Source organism: Leptodactylus fuscus, chromosome 1, assembly GCF_031893055.1.
Source record: "Leptodactylus fuscus isolate aLepFus1 chromosome 1, aLepFus1.hap2, whole genome shotgun sequence".
In the NCBI taxonomy this organism is placed as follows: Eukaryota; Metazoa; Chordata; class Amphibia; order Anura; family Leptodactylidae; genus Leptodactylus; species Leptodactylus fuscus.
In genome coordinates this window covers 232868368-232894642 of record NC_134265.1, presented here as the reverse complement: position 1 = coordinate 232894642, position 26275 = coordinate 232868368, and the positions used below count along the sequence as shown (strand labels likewise).

Genomic DNA, 26275 nt, shown 5'->3' with positions numbered 1-26275 from the left:
GCATCTGTAGTTGACTATGGCTCAGAGTACAACCTCTTGCAGATGACTGAGTGATATCAGTGTGCTATCCATGTTTTTTTCCGGATAGCACACTGATGTTCATTTCCATGGGCCTATACACGACCGTGAATTACATCACATGTACATGTCACATGTGCAGGCTGACAGCCCAGGCCACAAAAATATAGAACAGGTTCTATTCCTGTTCTATTTTACAGGCCCTGCTTCCATGGCTCCTATTCATTTAATGAAAGGGGCCCCGGAAACACGGCCAGTACACAGGGGACAGCCGTATGTTCCCAGTGCATTGCCTGTGCTATTAATTCAAGGCTGGCTGTTTGGCCATGATCGTCTGCAACCGGCCTAATTGAGATCTATGGAAGAGTTTTCTAGTCATCCTCTGTGCAGGGAGGAGGAGATCTATTATCAGTAGTGTTATCTACAGTAGTGTTATTTTCTATTGTAATTCTGTCTGTGATGTGAATAAGGTGACTGCTGTAATGAAATCCCCTATAAAAATGGCAAGCGTCAGCATATCAACAAAGAACCTGAACAAAATCCTAATGTAGAAACCCAGCTTTAACAGATAGATCTCAGGAAAAACTGAAAGTCATCGAGCCAGAATGCTGGATTATTGATCTGTGCACTTGTGACAAAATTAAATGAGCTATTATTGCTCAGACATTATTAGTATGGTCTCTAAATAAAAAAAAAACCTTACCTGAGTGAGGGTCTCGGCACTGTTCAGTTGTGCCCACTCCTCAGCAGTCTCTGACATGATCATAGTTGGTTTCACTGCTATGGTGGGCTTTGAATACAGAGCAGCAATTACAATGTCATCATCTTGGTTTGCACTCTCCTGCTTGATTCTAATCCCATTAAGACCTGGCAAGTCTGGCAAGTTGGCAGCTTTTCCATCAAAGGATACTTGATGTTTTCGGTGGTCACTCTTTGGGTGAAAGCAATTCTTACAGGATCCTGGTTTCCAAATATGTTCAACAAAGTCATTGCAGGCAGACATCTTCAGGCCTTGACTGGTCACTGTGAGAGCTCTTTGCATCTTAGGTTCAGGATATTCAGGATAACCAGTCTCATCTTGTGCACACAAATGTAGAGGACAAAAGTGGATGCTTTTTATGCAACTAGAAAAGAAAAAACATCACATTTGAGTCAATAAGATAAAAAAATAAGATAAAACAGAACCACAGTAGAACAATATAAATCTTGGATATAATATACAAAGACTGGATTAGGCCTGCACTGCAAAAACAAGGAGCATTTAAAAGGAGAACACTGTAAGGCTGGGTTCTCACGGGGTTTTTTGGGCCGGATTTTGACGCGGAATCTGTGCCAGAATCCGGCTCATAAAACCGCCTCCCATTTACTTCAATGGGAGCTGTTCACTTCCTTTTTCCGTGAGTGTTTTGTTACTGCTCGCGGAAAAAAAGAAACAACCTGCCCTTTCTTGCTGCAGATTCCGTGGCGGAATTTGCCGCAGTGTAAGGGCCCCTTCACACGGAGTTTACGCTCCGCTCATTCAGACACGTATACACGAGCGCTTCAAAACACATCCCATTCACTTCAATGGGAGCGCGTGTAAAGCCGGCTTTACGTTTTTTTTTTTTAACTAGATTCTAAGGCGGCCTCAGCCTCTAAATCCGGGCCAAAAAACCCTGCCTAAAACATGTGGAGAGCATTGAACAGGTATGGACAGCTGATCAACAAGAACCATTTCTGCCAGAGGATGAAACTAGCGTATCCTTATATTTGGAACATACCTTTACTTATCAGCACCAACTATTAAAGTGGCACTCCTACACTATTAAAGCTTTACACGTTACAAAATGAAATAAAAGTTACATAGTTTGAGTATAAAAAAAAAACAAAAAAAAACATCCTATTAATATTATAAATGTGAAAGTTTGTGAGTTTGTGGGTTTGGATGTTTGCATGTTCGGATGTTTGTTCCTCAATCACGGAAAAACCGCTCGACCGATTCGGCTGAAATTTTCCACAAACATAGTTAATACACCCCATTAAACAATAGGCTACTTTTCGTCACAATAGCGCACATACGTTTGTGCCAGGACCCCCACAAAACCCAAACTCACACCACCATCTCTGCAATCTCACACACTTTGGACCATAGCAAGCCACAAAATTCATATTGCCCTCTACAGCCTCGCCCCTAACCCCACACAATCACATATACATATACTTTACCACTTTGCCCCTCACCTTAACGATACTCCCGGAGCGTTAAAGAGCGCCTCCTGAGCAGCCATGTTTGCCGACCCCCACCGCAATCTGACAATCCGCGACACCCCCCACCCATGTCAATACCCCTAGGCGGTCTAATAAATGCAAAAAAATAAAAAATAAATAAAAAAAAAGGAAAAAAAAATATAAAAAAATAAATAAAAAGGATTAAAAAGTCAAATCACCCCCTTTCCCTAGAACACATATAAAAGTAGTTAAAAACTGTGAACCACATACATATTAGGTATCGCCACGTCCGAAATCGCCCGCTCTACAAAGCTATACAAATATTTTTCCTGTTCGATAAACGCTGTAGCGGGAAAAATGGTCAAAAGTGCCAAACCGCTGTTTTTTCACTGTTTTGATTCTGATAAAAATTTGAATAAAAAGTGATCAAAGCAATAACATTTCCCGAAAATGGTAGAACTACAAAGTACACCCGGTCCCGCAAAAAAAGATGCCCTATGCATCCCCGTACATGCATGTATAAAAAAGTTACGGCTGTCGGAATATGGCGACTTTTCAAAAAAAAATTTTTAAACACACTTTTGGATTTTTTTTTAAGGGGTCAAAATGTAAATAAAACCATATAAATTTGGTATCCCCAGAATCGTAAGGAAACACAGAATACAGGGGACATGTCAATTTGGTTGCACAGTGAACGCCGTAAAACCAAAGCCCGTAAGAAAGTCGCAGAAATGCATTTTTTCTTCAAATCCACCCCATTCGGAATTTTTTCCCTGCTTCCCAGTACATTATATAGAATAAATAATGGTAGCATCATGAAGAAAAATTTGTCCCAGGAAAAATTAAGACCTCATATGGCTCTGGGAGCGGAGAAATAAAAAAGTTATGGGGTTTAGAAGGAGGGGAGTCAAAAATGAAAATCAAAACATGCCATCGGCGGGAAAGGGTTAACTTCAAATACTTCTGTCCCAAAGTCACTATGTAAAGTTTCTCACAAAACAGTATAGCAGCTCTAATACAAATTAACTTCAACACAAAAGTCTCATGTATTCTCTGAATTATAGCAAAAACAAGATACAAAGTTACATTTCATATCCCTTACCTTATACACACTACGAAAACCTTACCCGCGCCTGTATATACCCACTTCTACAATCACCGCAGACGAAGTCACGGGTACCAGCTAGTATATAATAAAGGCACAGATCCATCAAGTCCAACTTATAATTCTATAAAAGATGATCCAAAAGGATCACAAACCATCTGTCTACTATCATGGGGAAAAATTCCTTGCTGAATAAACCCCATAGCTTGTGACTATTACTTTCAAGAAAGGTAACTAGGACTCTAACTAGTAGGCCATACGGTGGGCAGATACAGTACTTACTTGTCTGCATTCATTTGCATACGTGAACACTCGAGTCTTATTCAGCAGAGAATGCTCAGAAAGGTTTATCTGATTAAATGTCATTAACTATATCAAGGTGACTCATGAAGCATTGACGCTACAACTCAACTAAGGTCACCACCAGTAACTATGTATGAAATGAAATTCAGTGGAATGAATCACCAATATAATGTACGTGTGGTTTGACAGATCTGTTACTCAGCATTTGGCAAGTTGCATGACCATGAATCCTCCCTGTGATCATGCCTGTCACGAAACAGGGATTTGCTCTGATACTGTAAGATATCTTTGTTCCCTGCAATTCCTCCCTACTTAAATCCACTGTGACAAAGTTCTGAAAGAAAACTCTTATTCATCTTCCATGTAGAATATGCATTTCCTTTCCCAGCTCATTGACAATTAAAAGTAACAACTAGAACATTTACCATATCAAAAGTCTTCATTGCCATTTCACAGCTTCTCCAGACCGGCACACTTAAACCCCACACCAATTGGCATTTCCTCTCGTAAACTGTTTCACCAATGACCCACACGTTACTTATATCTCTTAAACAAATATCGCGGCAGACATAGATATAGAAATTCACCTAGAATTACTTCAGTTATCATAAAATGTCAGTAATGGCCGATACTGTAAATGGTAAAAGTGAGAGACTTAAAGGGGCTCTATCAGCAAAATCATGCTGATCGAGCCCCACATATGCGTGTATAGCCTTTAAAAAGGCTATTCAGACACCGCAAAAAAGTTATATTAAACTACCCCCCCCCCCCCCAGTTTTAAAATGACCTAAAAAAGAATGTGATCTACTTACCGAACGTGCACGCTGGGCGGGCATTCAGGGTGTGTCTTCATCCTCATCCACACCTCTTCTTCCTCCGATGTCCTCCGGTCCCGTCCTCCTCCGGCGCTCGCGAACGGACTTTGATAAAAAAAAAAATGACCTGGGCGCATGCGCAGTAGCATGCGGCTTTTACTACGGCTACTGCGCATGCGCCCAGGTAATTTTTTTTTTAATCAAAGTCCGTTCGCGAGCGCCAGAGGAGGACGGGACCGGAGGACATCGGAGGAAGAAGAGGCGTGGATGAAGAAGACGGCGCACCCTGAATGCCCGCCCAGCGTGCACGATGCGCAAGTAGATCACATTCTTTTTTAGGGTTTTATTTTAAAACGGGGGGGGGGGGGGGGTAGTTCAATATAACATTTACGGTGCCTGAATAACCTTTTTAAAGGCTATGCACGCATATGTGGGGCTCTATCAGCATGATTTTGCTGATAGAGCCCCTTTAACATTTATGGGTGCCATCAGGCAACCCTGTCAACTGATCTTGGAAATAGTGCCACCTGACAATATAACAGGTAAGGGCGGGTTCACATCTGCGCCCTTTAGCCAATCCTGCTGGGTTTCCGTCTTCTGCCCCGAGAAACTGGACGGGGGATGGAAACCCGGCAGTCAGTTTTGAAAAGTGAGCGCCCGTGACCAGTTTGTACCTGTCTGCAGCAAAACCTTTTTTTTTTTTTGTTTTAAACCGAACATGAAGTCCTGCACGTCCGACTTTGTGTCCGGTTAGAAAAAAAAAAACAAAACAAAAAAAACTGTTTTGCTGCAGACAGGTACAAACTGGTCACGGGCGCTCACTTTTCAAACCCATTCACTTGAATGGGTTTGAAAACTGCCGGGTTTTTGTCCCCTGTCCAGCTTGGCAGACGGAAACCAGCAGGATTGGCTACAGTGCGCATGGGCCCAGATGTTAAGTTGGCATTACATTAACATCTGTTATTACCAGACTTACGCTACTTTAACACCTGCATTCATTTGGGCCTAATCCGGAGCGGAATGCCGCGATGGGATGTCGGTGCACTGCACCAGCATCCCATCGCGGCTAGCTGTGCATAACATTCACACGCAGAATGCAAATTCCTCCTTGTGAACATACCCTAAATACTCACTGTTCCTTGTACATCCTTTGCTAGGCTTCATTTTACTTGCTGCTTCTTGTATCACTGCAAGTAAATAACAGCAAATCTGTGGACAAACTACATTTTCTACGAGTCATCTTCCGGCTCTCACTCTGTGTACCCCATCCCTTTTCCCTTCTCCTGTGACCAAATTCTCTTCCTGCTACATAGTCTGTTTTGCATCACAGTGTCTGTCTTGAGTCTCACTTCTTCAGTCAGTGCACTATTGCTCTCCTTCACATACCTTACCAGGCAATAAATTACTTCTATGAGTGGCTTCAAGTGACAAAGAGGTCACGTGCTGCTCTGAGGTGGTTTTGTTTGCTGGATGAACCGCTCACAAGGAGGGGCTTGCAAACTAAATGTCACAGCTGCAGTTAATGAGCTAAAAATCAGATAAACGGTGCCGAAGTTAAACATGATATATAGTAGGAAATATTTTATTTATTTTTTCCTACCCATCAGTATGTCTTTGTAGAATGGGAAGAAATCCATGCAAACACGGGGAGAACATACTATGTCCTTGCAGATGTCTGCCCTGGCAGGATTCAAATCAAGGACTCCAGCACCGCAAGGCTGCAGTGCTAACCACTGAGCCACCGTGTTGCCCCGAATAGGAAGTATTTTGTATTTATGCATTCTGTTATTTGGCCTAATATACTTAAAAAAACAAGAACTGGATAATCCCTTTAAAAGGACAGATGTATTACAGCCACATTTATTTTAACAATTCAGTTTGAGAAACTTGTATATATTATAGTTTATTATGAAACTGGATAATATTCTTACATACATGCACAAATACAGTCCTATGAAAAAGTTTGGGCACCCCTATTAATCTTAATCATTTTTAGTTCTAAATATTTTGGTATTTGCAACAGCCATTTCAGTTTGATATATCTAATAACTGATGGACACAGTAATATTTCAGGATTGAAATGAGGTTTATTGTACTAACAGAAAATGTGCAATATGCATTAAACCAAAATTTGACCGGTGCAAAAGTATGGGCACCTCAACAGAAAAGTGACATTAATATTTAGTACATCCTCCTTTTGCTTCCTGTAGCTTTTAATCAGATCCTGGATAAAGGTATTTTGGACAAACAATTCAAGTTCAGTTAAGTTAGATGGTCGCCGAGCATGGACAGCCCGCTTCAAATCATCCCACAGATGTTCAATGATATTCAGGTCTGGGGACTGGGATGGCCATTCCAGAACATTGTAATTGTTCCTCTGCATGAATGCCTGAGGATTTGGAGCGGTGTTTTGGATCATTGTCTTGCTGAAATATCCATCCCCGGCGTAACTTCAACTTCGTCACTGATTCTTGAACATTATTCTCAAGAATCTGCTGATACTGAGTGGAATCCATGCGACCCTCAACTTTAACAAGATTCCCGGTGCCGGCATTGGCCACACAGCCCCAAAGCATGATGGAACCTCCACCAAATTTTACAGTGGGTAGCAAGTGTTTTTCTTGGAATGCTGTTTCTTTTTGGATGCCATGCATAACGCCTTTTTTTATAACCAAACAACTCAATCTTTGTTTCCAAAATTAAGTTGGCTTCTCCAAATGTGCTTTTGCATACCTCAGGCAACTCTATTTGTGGCGTACGTGCAGAAACGGCTTCTTTCTCATCACTCTCCCATACAGCTTCTCCTTGTGCAAAGTGTTATGTCAGTCCAGGTAGCTGCAACGGGGCTAAGGAATAGCAGTAGGAAATCTTGCCCAGCACTACTCCCACTAGCTATCCCGGTCCCTGCCTCACGGGTGTGGGTCGGCTGTTCTCAGGCTAAGCCTGACCCCGACAGCTCCTCTCTCACTGATACCGTAGGCCTAGAGGGAAGTGGGAGAAGGAATGCCCTATAAGACCTCTAGGGACTGGAGACTAAAGGGGGTCACCCCTAACGAACAAGTGAAGCTGCTACTGACAGGGACTGACAAGGGTGTGCGCTGACTAACAACACAAGCAGCACACAGGAAAAATGTGGGAAAGGATTCCCCCAAACCAATATGGGAAGGAACCTTACACTAGGAAACAAACACAGGGAAACTGAGTAGAAATCAAAGGATAAGGCAATTCACTCACACAGTCAATTATACACAGAGGAAGGATTGGTGAACACAGAAGGGAAAACACACAAACCAACTTGTTCACCCAAACCTCCCAAAAACCAACCACGGAACTTCCTCTATCCCAGATAACCACCTACTCCTCCTGCTAAGGCCTAGCTCTGTAAAAGCGTCACTCAGCACAGAACCATGGGAGGCATGGGTTTAAATACAGAGTAGAGACCACTCCTCCCAGGTGCAAATGGGAGGACAGACTAATCAACCAGGAAATAAAGCTGTCTACCAGCAGTGCGCGCGTGCAAGTCAGAAGGTGTGCACCAATACCCACGACAGGACAACCCCGCAGCGCCAGGATTCCACCCCAGACACCGCGCAGCCAAAAACTCCCCAGGTAAGAAAAATAGAAAGCAATGAACCAAAATACTCCTAACACAAAGTGCGCTGTATTGCTGACTGATGCACAGTGACACCATCTGCAGCAAGATGATGCTGCAGCTCTTTGGAGGTGGTCTGTGGATTGTCCTTTACTGTTCTCACCATTCTTCTTCTCTGCCTTTCTGATATTTTTCTTGACCTGCCACTTCTGGGCTTAACAAGAACTGTCCCTGTGGTCTTCCATTTCCTTACTATGTTCCTCACAGTGGAAACTGACAGGAAAAATCTCTGAGACAACGTTTTGTATCCTTCCCCTGAACAACTATGTTGAACAATCTTTGTTTTCAGATCATTTGAGAGCGGGCTGTCCATGTTCGGCGACCATCAAACTTAACTGAACTTGAATTGTTTTGTAGAAAGAAATGGTCCAAAATACCTTTATCCAGGATCCAGGAACTGATTAAAAGCTACAGGAAGCGACTAGAGGCTGTTATCTTTGCAAAAGGAGGATCTACTAAATATTAATGTCACTTTTCTGTTGAGGTGCCCATACTTTTGCACCGGTCAAATTTTGGTTTAATGCATATTGCGCATTTCCTGTTAGTACAATAAACCTCATTTCAATCCTGAAATATTACTGTGTCCATCAGTTATTAGATATATCAAACTGAAATGGCTGTTGCAAATACCAAAATATTTAGAACTAAAAATGATTAAGATTAATAGGGGTGCCCAAACTTTTTCATAGGACTGTATTTGACTACAGTTAGGCATTTCCTGCAGGTCGAGAAAGTAAATGAATAATCCCATCAGACATGTAATATCTTCTTGTACCCTTTAATGGGTTATAGCCAGAAAAATCGCAGCATTATACAGTAACTGCAAAGTGGATGGGATTCATGCGAATCCCATGCCCACTTTGCGTTTAAAACCGCAGCGTGGACACACTGCGATTTCCAAAACTGGCTCAGTTTTGGAAATCGCAGCATGTCAATTATATCTACAAAAACGCCAACGGCTTTCCCGTAGATATAATAGTAACAGAAAGTTTGCAGAGGAAAACTCTGAACTTTCTGTTCAAAGCGCTGCGGGAAGAACCGCAATGTGTTCCCACCGTGGTTTTTCACATAGCGCTTTAGCGCTGCGTATTGTTCCGTGGGGCCTTAGCCTAAAATAACTTTTAGTAGCTTAGTAACCTAGGAGTACATGGACAACATCCAAAAGTTCCTAAATGGTATTTTCAACAAACGTAGATAATCCTGTCCCAACACCACAAACACTGCTAAGATTGCCATTCAGTGAGGTCATGTGTCACATAAACTATCACACCTTGAGACACTTGCTGATGAATTGCATGATCCATCCTTATGTGACAAGTCTAAAACAAATAAATCAGATAACAGAAACAGATCTGCATTTCTGCTAGCCCTTAGGAACCCAACACTTGTGTCCTGGGTCATTGCTACTCCAAATGTGGGAATAAATTTCCTGGTTATAGACAAAGCTGTGCTCTAAAAAGGGAAGTTTCTGCAGAAAGCATTTACCACTTTTTTACTAAGAAAAAAAAATATATCTTTGTACCGTATTAGCCAGTGGATATGAAATGTAAAGTTTGACTGAGGACTCTCAATCTTTACACCTTTTTTTTTTTACTGGTTTAAATTGAGAGATTGGCTGACTGGGATCCCTTCTTAAAACTATTGCCGAGGATCCTAGTGACCTAACATATCATCTATCCAGTTAACTGCTAGAATACCCCTTTAAATCAAATACTAATAAATAAGGGGAAATTGAGTAAAATAAAAATGACAGGAGGCGCTCACATTAATTAGGGTCAGTGCACACAGTTTTTTTGGTTCCGATTTTGACACTCTATTGGGTGGCTTTTTTGGAGGCTAATACTGAGGGTGATTCAGTGTTAAAATCAGTTCCAAAAAAAACTCAGTGTAAACTGACCCTTAGGGTTCATTCACATGGAGTTTTTTGGCGAGGATTTTGGCTCAATCCACGTCAGAATTCATGTGGAAAAAACACCTCCCAATAGAGTTCTATGGGTTTCGCTAGCTTTTTTTCCTGCTAGCGGAGAAAAAAAAAAAAAAAAAAAAAAAAAAAGCTTCCTTCAGACGGATTCCGCTTGCAAAAACCAACGCAGTCAATGGGAGACAGAAAATCCAAGTGAAATTGGCAAAGGTCATGTGGATAAACAGCTAGCAGTTTTTTCAAGGTCCATACACTGTGCTGGAGGAAAAAAAACCATTTCCTAATTCCTGAAGCGGATTTTTTCCTTGCCAAAATCCTCATCAAAAACCTCCGTGTGAATGGACCCGCTAGTTCATACGTAAAAACCTCCAGTCTTATTTTGGTTCTGAAAAAAAACGCTTTCTAATTAGGAAGCGATTTTTTGGAGCAGATTTTGGTAACAACTGCTTCAGAAAACGCCAGGCGGTTTTCCCCTCCCCTAAAGTGAATGGACTGTAAAAAAAAACGATAGGCGTTTTCAGTCGCTGTTTTTTTGCAAAAAAAAAGCGCTAGGCTTTTTGGAACGAAGAGATTGTATAATCCTTCCCTAAATTAACATAAAATAGAAAATAGGATTTTTCATTATATACCATTGTGTGCATATGGCAAGCTCCTTAATATACAATAAGCAGGGGCAGGAGTAAAAGACTTAGGAAATGAGATGAAACCTATGCTTTCAGCAGACCTAGGATTTCAGCTTCACGTCCCAAAAGTAAAGCCTGTAATTCATGTGCCTGCATTATCCTATTTCACCAAAACTAAGCGGTCATGTAATACGCTTATTGTTTTACTTTCCTGAAAAGCTTGTTGTAGAACATGCTGGTGAAAGCAGGACAAATGTAATGGGGGCTATTGCACTGTATTTGCCGGCCTACATTTCTATAGCAGGCTTTAAAATACGGGTAACATTCTGAGTTTCAGTTCTTTGAGGCAAATCTACGCCCAGCAGAGAAAATAGCAATTCCTTATATATTCTTATCAGCAAGATTATATCACACGGCAGCCATATACCACAGGTGCCATATGGTGACTCAACTGTAAAGCTCCTTATACACCTACAGATGCAAGGATTGTCAATTGAGCATAAGCTTGTTGATTCATGCATCGGCTTATTACATAGGCCAAATGAATGGGGGGGGGGGGAATATCACTACTGCAGTTATTGCTTTCCTCATTCCTCTTCATCGATTACTATTGACACTTCCATGTTTACACAGTGCAATGTACCACCGATATTATGCATCTTTTATGCAATGTATAAGTTGCCATTAGTCGACCGACAAGTGTTTTGCCTGTTGGTTAGCTAATATGGTAGCTCATTTAGACAGGGCAGATATTGGGAATGATCACTCCTAGAAATGCTCTTTGAGGCTAAAGCCCCACAGGACATTTAGCAGCAAAAAAGCGCTGCGGGTAAAACCACAACGGCAATGCATTGCGGTTCTTCCCACAGCACTTTAGACAGAAAGTTGGCAAAGTTCTCCTCCACGGACTTTGTTACAATTATATTTATGGAGAAACCGCCAGTATTTCCGTAGGTATAAATGACATGCTGCGATTTCCAAAACTGCACTGATTTTGCAAATTTTGGCATGTCCGCACTGCGGTTTTCACCACAGAGTGGGCATGGGCATCCACTTTGCCCTTACTCTAAAATGCTGCGATTTTTCCTGCAGCAGATCACAGTGTTTCCGTCCGATGGGGCCCCGACCTAAAAGGTGGCCTCACAGTTGTTCACACTGGCCACATATGACCCATGACTTTGAGTGATAAACTAGAAATTTTCAAGGAATTGTTTTTCCAAAAAAAAACCAAACACATTCATGTACATGTATTACATTTTTTTGTTACTGAAAGATCTGTTATTGAACTATTAACCAAACAGTTGTAGCTCTGTTGACTCTGTTATTGGCCATAATTGGTTGGTTAAAATAATTAGGTTAAGTTTCACCCAAGGAATAATATATAATATATATATATATATATATATATATATATATATATATATATATATATATATTTTTTTTTTTATTACAATCCCATTAACCTTAGTCTTGTAATGTCCAAATTTTGGCTCAGTAAGTGCACCTCCATAATCTATGCCATCTGTAGAAACGTGTAGGGTCAGCTACGTATTTGCACTCTGCATACGTCTATACACCTGCTGTATTCTGAGTAAATATGAGAAGATCCTAAAAATAAATTAGTAAATTGCAGCAACAGCCAACGGTAAGGTTCCGTTCTCACGGAGTAACGCGACGCTCATTTAGACACGTATACAAGTGTCAGAGCGCGGCACTTCAAAACAGATCCCATTGATTTCAATGGGTGGCAGCTTACGCACGTAACACATTGAAATCAATGGGTTACAAGTAGAGATGAGCGAGTACTCTTCGGATCAGCCGATGCGAACAGCACGCTCGCATAGAAATGAATGTACGTAGCCGGCACGCGGGGGGTTAAGCGGCCGGCGTCAAAGCGGAAGTACCAGGTGCATCCATTCATTTCTATGAAGCGTGCTGTTCGGATCGGCTGATCTGAACAGTACTCGCTCGTCTCTAGTTACAAAGATTCCCATTGATTTCAATGTGTTACGCGTGTAAGCCGCCACCCATTGAAATCAATAGGATCTGATTTGAAGCGCCGCGCTCCAACACGTGTATAAATGAGCGGTGTGTTACTCCTTGAGAACGGAGCCTAACCGCTTGTGTGGATTTCATTTCCTAGAGGAGGTTAAAGAAAATGAGCGATGTCACCTGATCATCAGCAATTCTTTGTACATTCCTAAAGAGCTGGTCCCTCGGGGTGTAAAGTCTGAGTGACTCATTTTGTCACCTCCATGTTAACACAGTCTGATGTGGAAGTGATGTGCACTAAAGGAAAATCTAATTCCAGTAATATCAAAAATACTTAAGGCTTTTACTATACATTTGAAGTACCCAAGAGAAAGTATTTTTTGTTTTATACTACTTCTCTTATTTGCCCAAGAGGACTGTGCAAACAGATGCAAGTGCTGAATAATCTAGTAGGCCGAGAACCTTAAAAATAGCAAGATTCCTAGACAAGTGCTGTCAAATATGTATAGTACATGTTAGATACAAAGGACACCTATGAGAATATACAGTGTGTCCATATTTGATATAGAGATAGATATAGCAGAGATAAATAGATCGTCCGCAGTTGGTTGAATTGCTGTGAGTGATATCTTATTGTAATATGTCTTTATGATAAAATATCATTATGTAGCAGTTTAACCAGGTACAGAAGTTCAGGTTAACTCTGCTACATCTGTACTTCATACTAGAGGAAGAACTTGTCACTTCTGGGTTTCAATGCAAAATTTGTACATTCCACCACTTGCCATGTTTATACCACTAGTGTCTTATGTGGAAGAGGGACTTTGGGTCCCCATTGGCAATGTATTCCAGGTATAACTGTGATCTCTGCACCCAGTTATGACCATGCCCCTGCTTCACGTGCTAGATAGAGTATATGGTATAGATATAGCATCAATAATTCACTTAGCCAAATGACTGAGTATTTTGTCAGAATGAGTTATATACTACTATTTGCTACTTGCACAAACAATGGTATTTTTAGTTATTCATTGGCAAGGCATGCTATACTATAGCAATCTTAGAATTTGGATTCAGCCATTTATATAATCCATACACCAGCAGCTACCCAAGATACCAAGGGATTAGTCCTAATATGAAGACTATATACACACAGGCGGTTTATTTCAGACACTAACTGGCTGTGAAAACAGCGCTGGAATTCCTGTGAAACCCTATCTGCATGGCCTGATCAGTTCACATTCCTGACTTCTTTATGGACAGTTACTACTGCCTTTGTTATGGAGTGGAGGGGAGATTCCCATTCTGGTGGATCTGCATTCCACACCAGAAATAGGTCAAGGAATAATATTCCCAGAAAAGCTCAAGTGATTCACTTTAAAGTAAAAGGATTAACTGGATTCCAATTAACACAAGAAATCTCATTAAGGGTCAAGAATATTAAGAATCTTAAAAAAAAAATTCTAAGCTTTCAAACTTTTGTTTCATTGGCGTAAAGAAAATAGTGAGCAACCATAAACCATATATGGTCCACATGGTGAAATGTCTTATTCATGGTTATATACATTGAATATACACTATATCTTGTCAACTTAACCCTGCTCTACTACCAATTCCAACGTCGTAGTTGTGGTTCTCTCTATCCCTTGTCACACCTGATTTTCCAACATGACAAGATATCATTGTAAAGATATCAAGCCATCTAATCTCCACAAGTGCTTGGTCCCCATTTACAGTGAGACTACATACAAACCATTGCATTGGACTGCGTTCACACAGCTATATTGAATATTATATATATATATATATATATATATATATATATATATATATATATAATATTATATATATTGAGACAGTGTTTTGTCTCCATGTGCAAACCATATTTCCTAGACTGACCACAGTTGTGTGAATGTAACTCACTGCGTAATAGTGAATTATGATGGAAGGAATTCCTGAATGGCTGTAAGCAGTAAAGTCAAAAATGCACCAAAAAGACATCTACAGGTACAGACTAACTGGTAGGCTCATGCAGCATTGACATATCTTACCCATTCTTTGCATGACATCTATGTAAAGAGTAGCCCCAATTTCTTAAAACGGAAGGCCTACCAATAGACTAGGCCATAAATATTGGATTTGTGGGAGTCAGACTCCTAGCACCTCCGTCAATCAGCTGGATAAAAGGCGTGGCATTCTTTATGGTTTACATCCGGTGCCATCACTTTCTGATGAAGCACAGCCATAGTTTTGGGGGCAATACCGTCACTACATTCTATGCATCAGTCAGAGTATGAATAGGGCCAACACCCGACATGGTAATATAAACCAATTGTACTCCAAATTACTAGGAGACACCTGGGTCCTTGGACATCTGTTATACACAGACTGCCAAGCAAACTAACACAGTGGGAACAGATGTATTACTGCCCCTTGCCAAACATCCTTATGGCCTGACTTTGATTACCTAAGCAACACTTACAAGCAAATAAGTGTGTGCTAATACTACTACCTATTGTTTAGAAACTTAGTGACATTGGCAAGCCATTGACAATGCAGGGGGATTCCCATCATGCCCTGGAATGTAACTGGAGGAACTTTTATAACAACAATAGAACCATAAAAAATGCTGACAAGTAGACAAAATAGGAAAAACAGTGCATTCCATAACCAATGCATTAGTTTCAATGATAATGGCAAAGCATGGACTTTTAGGTCAAGGCTACCTTGTGACAATTTGTAGCGCTTTAATTGATTTTAACTACTGAGCAACAGCTGCAGTCCAAATGAGAACAATGTAGAAAATTCATTAAAGACATTACGTCACTTTTCTGGTGTAGATTTGTGGTAAGGTGGCGCACCTTTGGTGCAAGGCTATCTTTTGTGCCAAAGATGCGTCACATCCTTATTCTGCACCTCAGGTCAGGTCACGCCTAGTACAAATCTGTGTTCAGTATTGCATTCGGGGAGTCCACTTGGGGACCCCCCAAACGGAATACTGAACGCATTAAAAAGCGGTTAGCACAGAAACCACATGGACCCCATAGACTATAATGGGGTCCGTGTGTTTATCACACGAATCATGCAGAGAGAAAAGTACCGCTTGCAGATGTGAACCAGGTCTAACCACATTCACACAGAGGAAAAAGTCACGGAAACCTTTTCCGTCGTGTGAACATTCCGCGCCGCTTGGCAAGACGGAATGGCGATGCAGAATCAGCATTCCGTTGCCACATCCCGTTCCTGTGCAGGCCCGAATGAATGGGCCTACACTGGAGCATGTCTCGAGTTGCAGACACGGTGGCTGATTCAGCCACGGAATCCGCGGCAAGATGGGGCATGTCACTTCTTTTTCCGCTACTAGCTAGGCATCAAAACCTGCTGCCAAAAAACTCAGTGTGAACATACCCTAAGACTCAAGGTCTATTTTGACTATTCTATACATTATTATTAGATGACTGTTCAAGTTCACAGGTCAGGATGATACACGTTCTGCTTTATGTTTTCCCAGCATCCTCCTTTACAGGTGTAAATATTTCACTTATGATATCAGTTCTAAGTCTTTGAGAGGGTACATCCATATTTTTTTTTTTTTTTTTTTTTTTTTAACAATGCTTAAAGTATAGGTCAAGAATGGATAGTAAAGGTTGGAAATGATATGGGAGGTATTTTACCTCTATTTTTGTTCTGTTTCTCGTTGCGGTTTTATTTAATTTAGTTTGGACTGACACTAGGTTCACACCTGCACCTGGCTTTTAGTTTTTCGGGTCTGCTTGTCAACCCAAAGTACAGAAACCTAATCTGCTTAAAAAGACCCCATAGACTTTTCTCTTCATATTTTTCAAGAGGATTCAGGGACAGAAACCCCAAACGTGAAGCAGGCGCAGGTGTGAACCTAGCCTAACATCAGCAGATATGAAAGCACTCTCACATTTATATGGTAACGTTTTGTTTTGACTTGAGATGTCCCACAAAAGGTCCCATTTTTCAATAGCATTAATTGCTTTTAGAAACAGTTTCAACTTCCCCTACCATTTTCTATAGACAGGCGAGCACCTTCCAAACAAGTGAATTAAGTCCCTCATAATACCACCTTATATCTTTCCTCATGGAACATGATCCGATCACCAGTTTATCAGGATTTCATCTAGTCCAAACTATTATCCCAGCTACATTTCTTACTTTCTTAGAATTTACCTGTCCTGTTAAACAGGATCCTGAGTGGAAAATGCATCTTAACGTCTCCGAGATCCCTTAACAAAAGTTTTTAGCAACAAAAGAAAAGTCTGTTTTGGGCTGAAATGCAATACCAAAATGTCTCTACCATGGGCTTGTTGCTTCTATCCCTTGGGACAGACAGTAAACCTGCCCTGTAACCCTTTCAATGCTGTGTGTCAGAAGCCTGGGGGAAGGGGTGGGTAGCACTACCATTTAGAAAGTGAAAAAATGAAATTTGCCCAGGCAAGTCCTCAGTGGTCTATAAAGCAAAGTCTTGAAAGCAATGAGAAAACCATACTGAATGCGTTATAAGAGAGGAACGCTTAGTATGGGACAGACCAGATACGCTGGATATGTTCTAACAAGTGTGAAGTCACTTGCTATGGAATTATTTCATTACCTGAGTTTGCAGTTCCTTAAAGGGTGGCGGTGTCTGGTGATAAAATAATCCAAGATTTAATAGATGAGTACGATGCCAGAGGATAACTGGTGCTGGCAGTGCCAGTGACACAGTGTAGGTTTGGTAGGCAGCAGCTCTGTGCACTGCACACAGTGAGTAGGATAATGTGAGCAGGCAGCAGTGAGGACAGAGGTGGAGACTCTGGGGAGGAGCTGTGTTCTTGTAGTACTCCTCCAGCAACCTCTATAGTCCACAATCTCCACCCACAGACCAGGGATTGTTACTTTTGTCTGCATTAACTATTTCAGTCCCTGCAGCTCCAGAGATTTACTGGAAAATGGCAGGCAGAGGAAGCAGGCACAATACCTCCTGACCTCAAGACCGCCCTTACAATTGGAAAAACTTACCTGAAACAAAAGTGCAACTTTGTTCCTACACCTAATGTATTAGCAGAATGAATGGCAACTCCCCATATTTAATGTCTCTACAAATAAGTCGGAAGACACAAGAGACTGGAGCTAAATGTCAATGAAAGAATAAAACGTCTCATGATAAATGGCTCAAAGTTTGTATTGACAAATATGTTGTAAAAGTCTATTCTGGTGGCTTTTTATGCAGATATTTTTGACATGCATTTTATAAGGCTTTTGCCACTGTAGAAAATAATATTTGTTGTATTTTTAATATTTTCCTATAACCAAATAGCCAATAACGGGTCGTAGTATTCTTTGAAAAATAAAAGAACGAAATGCCAGGAAAACACAAGGACTAGCGTGCAAACTCAGAAAGTGCACATACAGGTATTTCTAATCAGTATCTGAAGGCTGTTTTGCATTTGTCTGGGATCTGTTTTCACAGATCCTTCATTGACTTGACAGAGACTTGACGGACGAATGACGGATCCAAGAAAACAGACAAAGATAAGACATGTCCTATTTTTTGGCAGTCCATCAAAATAGACTGTAATAGACATGTCAATAGCCATCTCATAATCAATGTGTTAAGTCACATGACCTAAGACTTATGCACATTGGCAAGGGGGCCTGTATGATAGAGCATGAAGCCTATATAGCTCTATAGAACAGTGCACACAATCTGGTCATGTGAATGAGTCCTTGAAAGGCAACCATCCATATTCATATCCATATCCAGATTCATACTAGTGCTCGGCTTTCCATTGTTTGGGTCCACCAAGGAATTGAAAAACAGAGAGCCAGACCGCTAAAACTGCGGCAACCCACAGACTCCATTCACTATAACGTTTAAAAACTTTTTTAAGGCTATCGCCCCACGTAGCGGAAGCACATAGCGGTTTCTTTTATGTAACACTTTTCAGAAAAAGTCTGCAAAGTTATGGAAATTGCAGAATTTCCTCTGCAGGTATTTTTCTGTAATGTGTGGATGGGATTCACAGTCCCACTTTGCAGGGACTGTAATATTTACGCCATGTGGGGCCCCCAGGCCTCAAACTGAAGGCGGTGGGGAAAAAAGTCCCCTGTGCGGAACTTTTATCTCCGCTGGTTATTGGTGGTTTCTGCGCTGGAGTCTCTGCCGCAGATGTGAACGTAGCTGTAGTCAGTCACATGGTCAAAATTCAAAGATGGCTCTTAGGGTTTGATCACACTTGGCAGATTTGCTTAACTGGTGACTCTTCTAAACCTTTGCATGAGAAGTTCAGAGTTTGTAGCTGTTCAGCAGCAGTGGTCAGTCATGTACTACATCTGCCCAACAGATAATCTTCTTGTGCTAATTCCTAATGACAGAGGTCAGCACTAGATGAGGAAGTGGCATACAAATGACCTCTTGTAGGCTTCTCACATGTCACTTTCTGGCAGTGAAAGAGAGTCGCATGGGAGCATGAAGGAGAATGCCTTTTCTCCACATAGATAAAATGGAGTTATTTTCATAGTGTTTTTATACTATATAGAGGTAGTCTACATACTGAACTTGATCTATGTGTTTTTTTTTTTTAAGGGGCTCTATCACTAGATTTCTGTGTTATGAGCTAAAGATATGCCTGAATAGCCTTTACAAATGATATTCAGGTACTGCTATTAGTTTGTAAAAAGACCCCCCCACCCCCCGTTTTTGTTAATTCCATGGAAATCGATATGCAAATGAGCTTGATCGTACACAGTGGATGCTCCGTGCACCCCTTAGTGACATAGCTTCTGGACGCTCACCACTGCCTCCAAGCCCTCCTCCTCCTGCTTATTCACCACCTCCATCATCAGCGGTTTCTATTGATATCACGCACGTGTGCAGTAGCACTCCCTCCGGTGCTGGAGCATACGCAGTAGCACACCGGATGGAGCGCTACTACACACACGCGTGATTTCAATAGAAACCGCCGATGATGGAGGCGGTGAATAAGCAGGAGGAGGAGGGCTTGGAGGCAGCGGTGGGCGTCCAGAAGCTATGATGCTAAGGGGTGCATGGAACGCCCTCTGTGCACGATTGAGCTCATTTGCATATCGATTTCCACAGTAATTAACAAAAACGGGGAGGGGGGGGGGGTTTACAAACTAATAGCAGCACCTGAATAGCCTTCTATTCAGGCATATCTATAGCTCATAACACGTAAATCTAGTGATAGAGCCCCTTTAAAGGAACCTGTCATCATGTTTATGCTGCCCTCTATGAGAACATCATGATGTAGTGACAAGATGACTTCAGGAATGTTATCTCTCATATGTGCCCATGTAGTTTTATTAAACTTACAGTTTTTGATGCTGTGATCTAGGACCCCGATGTCCTATGAGCTCCTCCAGACCCTTTAACACTGCTTGAGGCTGAAGCCCCACGTTGCAGAAATACAGCTTTTTTTGTTGCAGATTTTGCTGCATTTTTTTGAGCCAAAGGCAGGAGTGGATTGAGCAGAAGGTATTTCTCTGAAGAGCTTTCTGTATATTTCCTATTCCTTTTGTGGCCATTCTTGGCTTTGGCTCAAAAAACCACAGCAAAATCTGCAACTAAAAAGCAGCGTTTCCACAATGTGGGGCCTCAGCCTAATGTAATAAGGAGAAAGCTGTTCAATCAGGAGCAGGAGGGCCGAGGGCGGGGGAGGCTCACAACTCATGAATATGCAGCTGCAACTAATAAACTGTATGTTTCACAAAACCAAAATATTTTCACACATAAAGGACACAATTCTGAAATCTGTGTGTCTGCCACTACATCTATTACCCTTCTGATCAGTTTGATGTTTTTCATTCTTATATCGGTCCACCAATTCAAAATATATGGTCCTTGAAAGGTTATATGTAAACCAGTTTTGATTCTCCATGTGGACGGGAACCTTGTTGGTTCTGCCATGGCAAAATAGCGGCATTTGTGCTACATGGGGCCTCTAAAATTTGCAATACAGTGTAAGACTGAGGCTGCGGAAAAGTTGGATTTAACAGAAGGTAGACGTATTGAGCATCCTGTATATTTTTCATTCCCTTTGAAGCCAGCCTTGGCTTTGTATCAAAAAACTTCAGCAAAATATGAAACAAGAAATGCTGCTTTTCCACAAAGTGTGGTCTTAGCCTAAGGCTAAGCAATACCAACAACATGAATGAGATTTTGTTTTGTCTCATCCAGCTGTGTAAAACCTGTATTCTCGAAACATGTGTTTGTTTTTTTTAAATCGCTGCATATTAATTTGAACAGTGAAATTGCAATTGTTTTCCTGATAGATGTAATAAAAAAAGCAGAGGAAAGCATAGCAAAAACTAAGTGAAAACTGCATATTTAGACTGAGGCCTCACGTTGCGGAAACGCTGTTTTTTCTGTTGCAGATTTGTTGCATTTTTTGAGCAAAAGCCAAGAATGGATACAAAAGAAATGGGAAATATATAAAAAGTACTTATGTTTCTACCTTTTGCTCAATCCACTCCTGGCTTTGGTTTAAAAAGATGCAACAAGATCTGCAACAAATAAAGCTGGGTTTCAACATGGGGCCTAAGCCTCAGACTAAAGCCCCAAGTACCGTAGTCTCCCACAGTAAAAAAGCGCTGCTGGAAAAACCAGGGCAGCAAAGCATCGTGGTTTTTCCCGCAGAAATACATTCTGTTTCAATCATACATATAGGGGAGCTCTCTGTGTTTATGTAGGTAAAATTGACTGTGCATATGTTACCACAACGTGTCAATGGGATTTGCTAGAATCCCATCCACTTTGCTATGACTGTAAAATAACTGTAAAATGCCACAGTTTCTGTCACGACAAACCACGGCATTTACCCAGTCTTAACCCCTGGTTTCACACTAGCGTATGTATTCCATCCGGGGAGAGTCTGCATGGATACCCCCCGGATGGAATTCAATCGCAATTGCAAGCACTGTGCTGTCAAAGCACACGGACCCCATAGACTATAATGGAGTCCATGTGCTTGCTGCGCACTGCCCGCACAAATCATTTGTGTGGGCAGTGCGCGACAAGCACACGGACCCCATTATAGTCTATGGAGTCCGTGCGTTTTGACAGCAGGCAGCGATTTTTACCTGGATTTCATTACTAGAGATGAGCGAACACTGTTCGGATCAGCCGATCCGAACAGCACGCACCCATAGAAATGAATGGAAGAACGTGTGACGCTTGCCGGCCGCCGGCAAAGTCAGCGTCACAGGTGCTTCCATTCATTTCTATGGGAGCGTGCTGTTCGAATCGGCTGATCCGAACAGTGTTTGCTCATCTCTATTCATTACATTTGTTCTTAACCTAAAACAGGTTTGTACAATATATAGATGAAAACATCATGATGTATTAGAAATATGTTACACATAAGAGTACCCCTACTGTGACATTACCACTATGTTTCTGACAAGTAACTTCTTTTTTTTTATTTTTATTTTTTTTAAATGTAGATTGTGAGCCCCACTTAGAGCTCACAATGTACATTTTTCCCTATCAGTATGTCTTTTTTTATAATATGGGATGGAAATCCATGCAAACACGGGGAGAACATACAAGCTCCTTGCAGATGGTTTTTTGTCCATGGTGGGATTTGAACACCAGGACTCCAGCGCTGCAAGGCTGCAGTGCTAACCACTGAGCCACCGTGTGGCCCCCTCTGACAAGTAACTTCTGTCACAACAAATGCACACCTTGAACAAGGATGTTTTCCCAGTGCTTTAATGGTTAGTTGCCTGAAGTAAGCATTAGAGGGGTTAAGCCCTGTTCAGTTTACACATGCAGTAATAGCAGAGGCAGAGTGCCATTTACAGTTATATTTCTGTATTATGCACCATACATTATCTGTGTTAAATTGTGCCTTATGGTATATGTAAAGTATCACTTTAATTGGGAGTAGAACGTTGCCCGGTCATTTGTTCTAGTGTTTTAGCTGTAATGTACATTGACTCTCTGGAGCCAGAACAAAGTTACTTTTATGAGGAATTAGGATCAGTTCACACTAGAGATGAGCGAACAGTGTTCTATCGAACACATGTTCGATTGGATATCAGGGTGTTCGCCATGTTCGAATCGAACACCGCGTGGTAAAGTGCGCCAAAATTCGATTCCCCTCCCACCTTCCCTGGCGCCTTTTTTGCACCAATAACAGCGCAGGGGAGGTGGGACAGGAACTACGACACCGGGGGCATTGAAAAAAATTGGAAAAAGTCATTGGCTGCCGAAATCAGGTGACCTCCATTTTAGACGAATAGTGGATTTCAAATCCGGGTCATATGAGAATGTGAACTTTGTGACTATGAGACAGGGATAGCTGTACAGGCAGGGATAGCTAGGGATAACCTTTATTTAGGGGGGAATGTTATTAAAAATAACTTTTTGGGGCTCTATCGGGTGTGTAATTGTGATTTTTGTGAGATAAACTTTTTCCCATAGGGATGCATTGGCCAGCGCTGATTGGCCGAATTCCGTACTCTGGCCAATCAGTGCTGGCCAATGCATTCTATTAGCTTGATGAAGCAGAGTGTGCACAAGGGTTCAAGCGCACCCTCGGCTCTGATGTAGCAGAGCCGAGGCTGCACAAGGGTTCAAGCGCACCCTCGGCTCTGATGTAGGAGAGCCGAGGGTGCACTTGAACCCTTGTGCACCCTCGGCTCTGCTACATCAGAGCCGAGGGTGCGCTTGAACCCTTGTGCACACTCTGCTTCATCAAGCTAATAGAATGCATTGGCCAGAGTACGGAATTCGGCCAATCAGCGCTGGCTCTGCTGGAGGAGGCGGAGTCTAAGATCGCTCCACACCAGTCTCCATTCAGGTCCGACCTTAGACTCCGCCTCCTCCAGCAGAGCCAGCGCTGATTGGCTGAATTCCGTACTCTGGCCAATCAGCACTGGCTAATGCATTGTATTGGCGTGATGAAGCAGTGCTGAATGTGTGTGCTTAGCACACACATTCAGCTCTACTTCATCGGGCTAATAGAATGCATTGGCCAATCAGCGCTGGCCAATGCATTCTATTAGCGTGAACTGAGTTTGCACAGGGGTTCTAGTGCACCCTCGGCTCTGCTACATCAGATTGCTACATCTGATGTAGCAGTGCCGAGTGTGCATCAGATGTGTAGTTGAGCAAAACTGACTCAGCACTGCTAAGTCTCTGCATTCGCATAGGAATGCATTGGCCAGCCTTCGGCCAATCAGCGCTGGCTCTGCCGGAGGAGGCGGAGTCTAAGGTCGGACCTGAATGGAGACTGGTGTGGAGCGATCTTAGACTCCGCCTCCTCCAGCAGAGCCAGCGCTGATTGGTCGAGTTCCGTACTCTGGCCAATCAGCACTGGCCAATGCATTTCTATGGGGAAAAGTTAGCTTGCGAAAATCGCAAACTGACAGGGATTTCCATGAAATAAAGTGACTTTTATGCCCCCAGACATGCTTCCCCTGCTGTCCCAGTGTCATTCCAGGGTGTTGGTATCATTTCCTGGGGTGTCATAGTGGACTTGGTGACCCTCCAGACACGAATTTGGGTTTCCCCCTTAACGAGTTTATGTTCCCCATAGACTATAATGGGGTTCGAAACCCATTCGAACACTCGAACAGTGAGCGGCTGTTCGAATCGAATTTCGAACCTCGAACATTTTAGTGTTCGCTCATCTCTAGTTCACACGTGAACTGCCTGCGCGGGCTTTGACACCGAGAGAGACGCGGTGAGCCGCGTCTCTCTCTTGTCAAAACCCGCCTGCCGCGACCATTGCGGTCGCGGCTTTCCCCTCCGCTGTCGGCTCAAATGAATGAGCCGACATAGGAGGGAGCTGCCGGGGGCAGAAGCCTGAAGATAGGGCAGGTCGTCTCTTTTCTCCGCTAGCGGCAGCCTGCCGCTAGCGGGAAAAAAAAGCCCGGCGGTCTGCATAGACCACCATTGTAAAGGGGCGGATTTTGAAGCAAAATCCGCTGTCAAAATCCGCCCCTTTGCCCACGTGTGAACTAGCCCTTATATGTTACTCTTCCTTGGTCTGACTAATCGACATCAGGCGTTGTCTAGGTTATCCTGGGTGGAAATGGTTCCGTATTAAATAGCCCTTCCTGAATTTCATTGAGTGGGTCATCTTGTGTGGAAGACAACTTGTAGACAAGAAAGACAGCCTGAGAATATGCACAAGGAGAGAAGGAGAGCTTGGAGCCTTGTTGGATCTGTTGGATAGCTTGTGGAGTCAAATAGACTGATAAATGCCATTTGATTCTACAAAGCAACACACTCTTAGGACACTCATGACTATGAGGACAGGTTCTTCAGGAGTAGACAGTGCTTCCCCCATGACAGTGAAGGTGCGCTGTTCACCGCCACAGCCTGGAATCTCACAACCTTGACCTAACGTTCAAATATTGCTTTTCCCTTATCAAACTGTTAACTGTTTTCCACTGCAGAGTTCTATTACATTCACTGTAAATCTAACATCTACCTCAGTAACATGAACTAAATGGAGAGATGAGTGTCCGTGTGTCCTACATCGCTGGTTTGTGGGTGATCAGTGTTAGTGTCTATACAGCAGCTCATAGGATAGACCAGGGCAGCATCCCTTGTTCACCTATGTTAAAGACTTGAATAGAGCTCTTGTTTTTACTTCAAGATATAAAACAATGACAACCACCTGTTTAAAGAAGAAAAAGTAAAAATAAGAATAGGTTTCCACCTGCGCCTACTCTCTATTCGGGGTTTCTCTCCGCATTTTTCAGGTGGAAACTGGGTGGAAACCCAGCGGACCACATTATAGTCTGTATAACCGCTTTTTAAGCGGGTTAGGTTTCCGTTCTTCACGTCTCCAAGTGGACCCGAATAATGGGAACCCAGGCGCAGGTGTGAAACTAGCGTTACAAAATACAATTAGAATATACAATACATATATACATATATATCTACAAATGTAACAGAGTTAACACAAGCTTCCACATTTGGGTAAACTGCTACAGCTTGATATCTTAGCACAGAAGACAGCAAAAAGAACAATGAAAAGTCATTTAAAAACATATATATGTGTGTGTTGTAGCATTACTTTGCTTTTAGTGTCTTATATTGTAAACAGGAACTAATTTTTACAATAAGCTAGAACTTTCTATCCAGGAAGGGAAGTGTTGTCAGCATTTCCCCAGGGAATAATTGTAATATCTGGATATTTACTAATGCTTCCTCTTGCTCATTGCTCCTTTTCCGTTTCCTTTTTTCAAGGCCACAGAAACTTAATGTTCTACATTCCAACATTTTTACTAATTGTGACCATTTTGCATTCAGACTCACAAGTCACTTTGTCATCTGTAATAAGTGCAAACGCTGCCGGCTCAGAAAAGTTATTCTAAACACCTTGTATTTTACAGTGCCTTTAGATTATGCTGCTTCACAATTTTAGTGTTTTTTTTTTCTATTAAAAATAAATAAATAAATTGGTGTTGAATCAGTTAATGGATTCCATTGACTTCTTCTTGTTATATGGAGATATGGTGGAGCACTCATTAGGATGCCTATGCCCTTACTGTTCTCACATGGGGTATCACAAAAGTTTTGTTTTTTTTCAGGTAGGTTCCACATAGATCTGACAGAACTTGTAGATTACTCCTTTAGATGCAGTATATGTGGAA

The 26275-nt window shown here is 42.0% G+C and overlaps 1 protein-coding gene across 1 annotated transcript in view; it reads right to left on the bottom strand.

The window, feature by feature from the left end:
- Positions 1 to 17416, bottom strand: part of PRAG1 (PEAK1 related, kinase-activating pseudokinase 1) — a 33430-nt gene extending 16014 nt beyond the window's left edge. The window contains exons 1-2 of the mRNA XM_075284216.1: positions 17256 to 17416; positions 722 to 1142 (exon numbers count right to left, since the gene is read on the bottom strand). Of these exons, the coding sequence (XP_075140317.1) occupies positions 722 to 1060 (339 nt within the window). The 5' untranslated portion in view covers positions 1061 to 1142; positions 17256 to 17416. The remainder of the gene's footprint in view (positions 1 to 721; positions 1143 to 17255) is intronic.
- Between the last annotated feature and the right edge of the window lie 8859 nt (positions 17417 to 26275).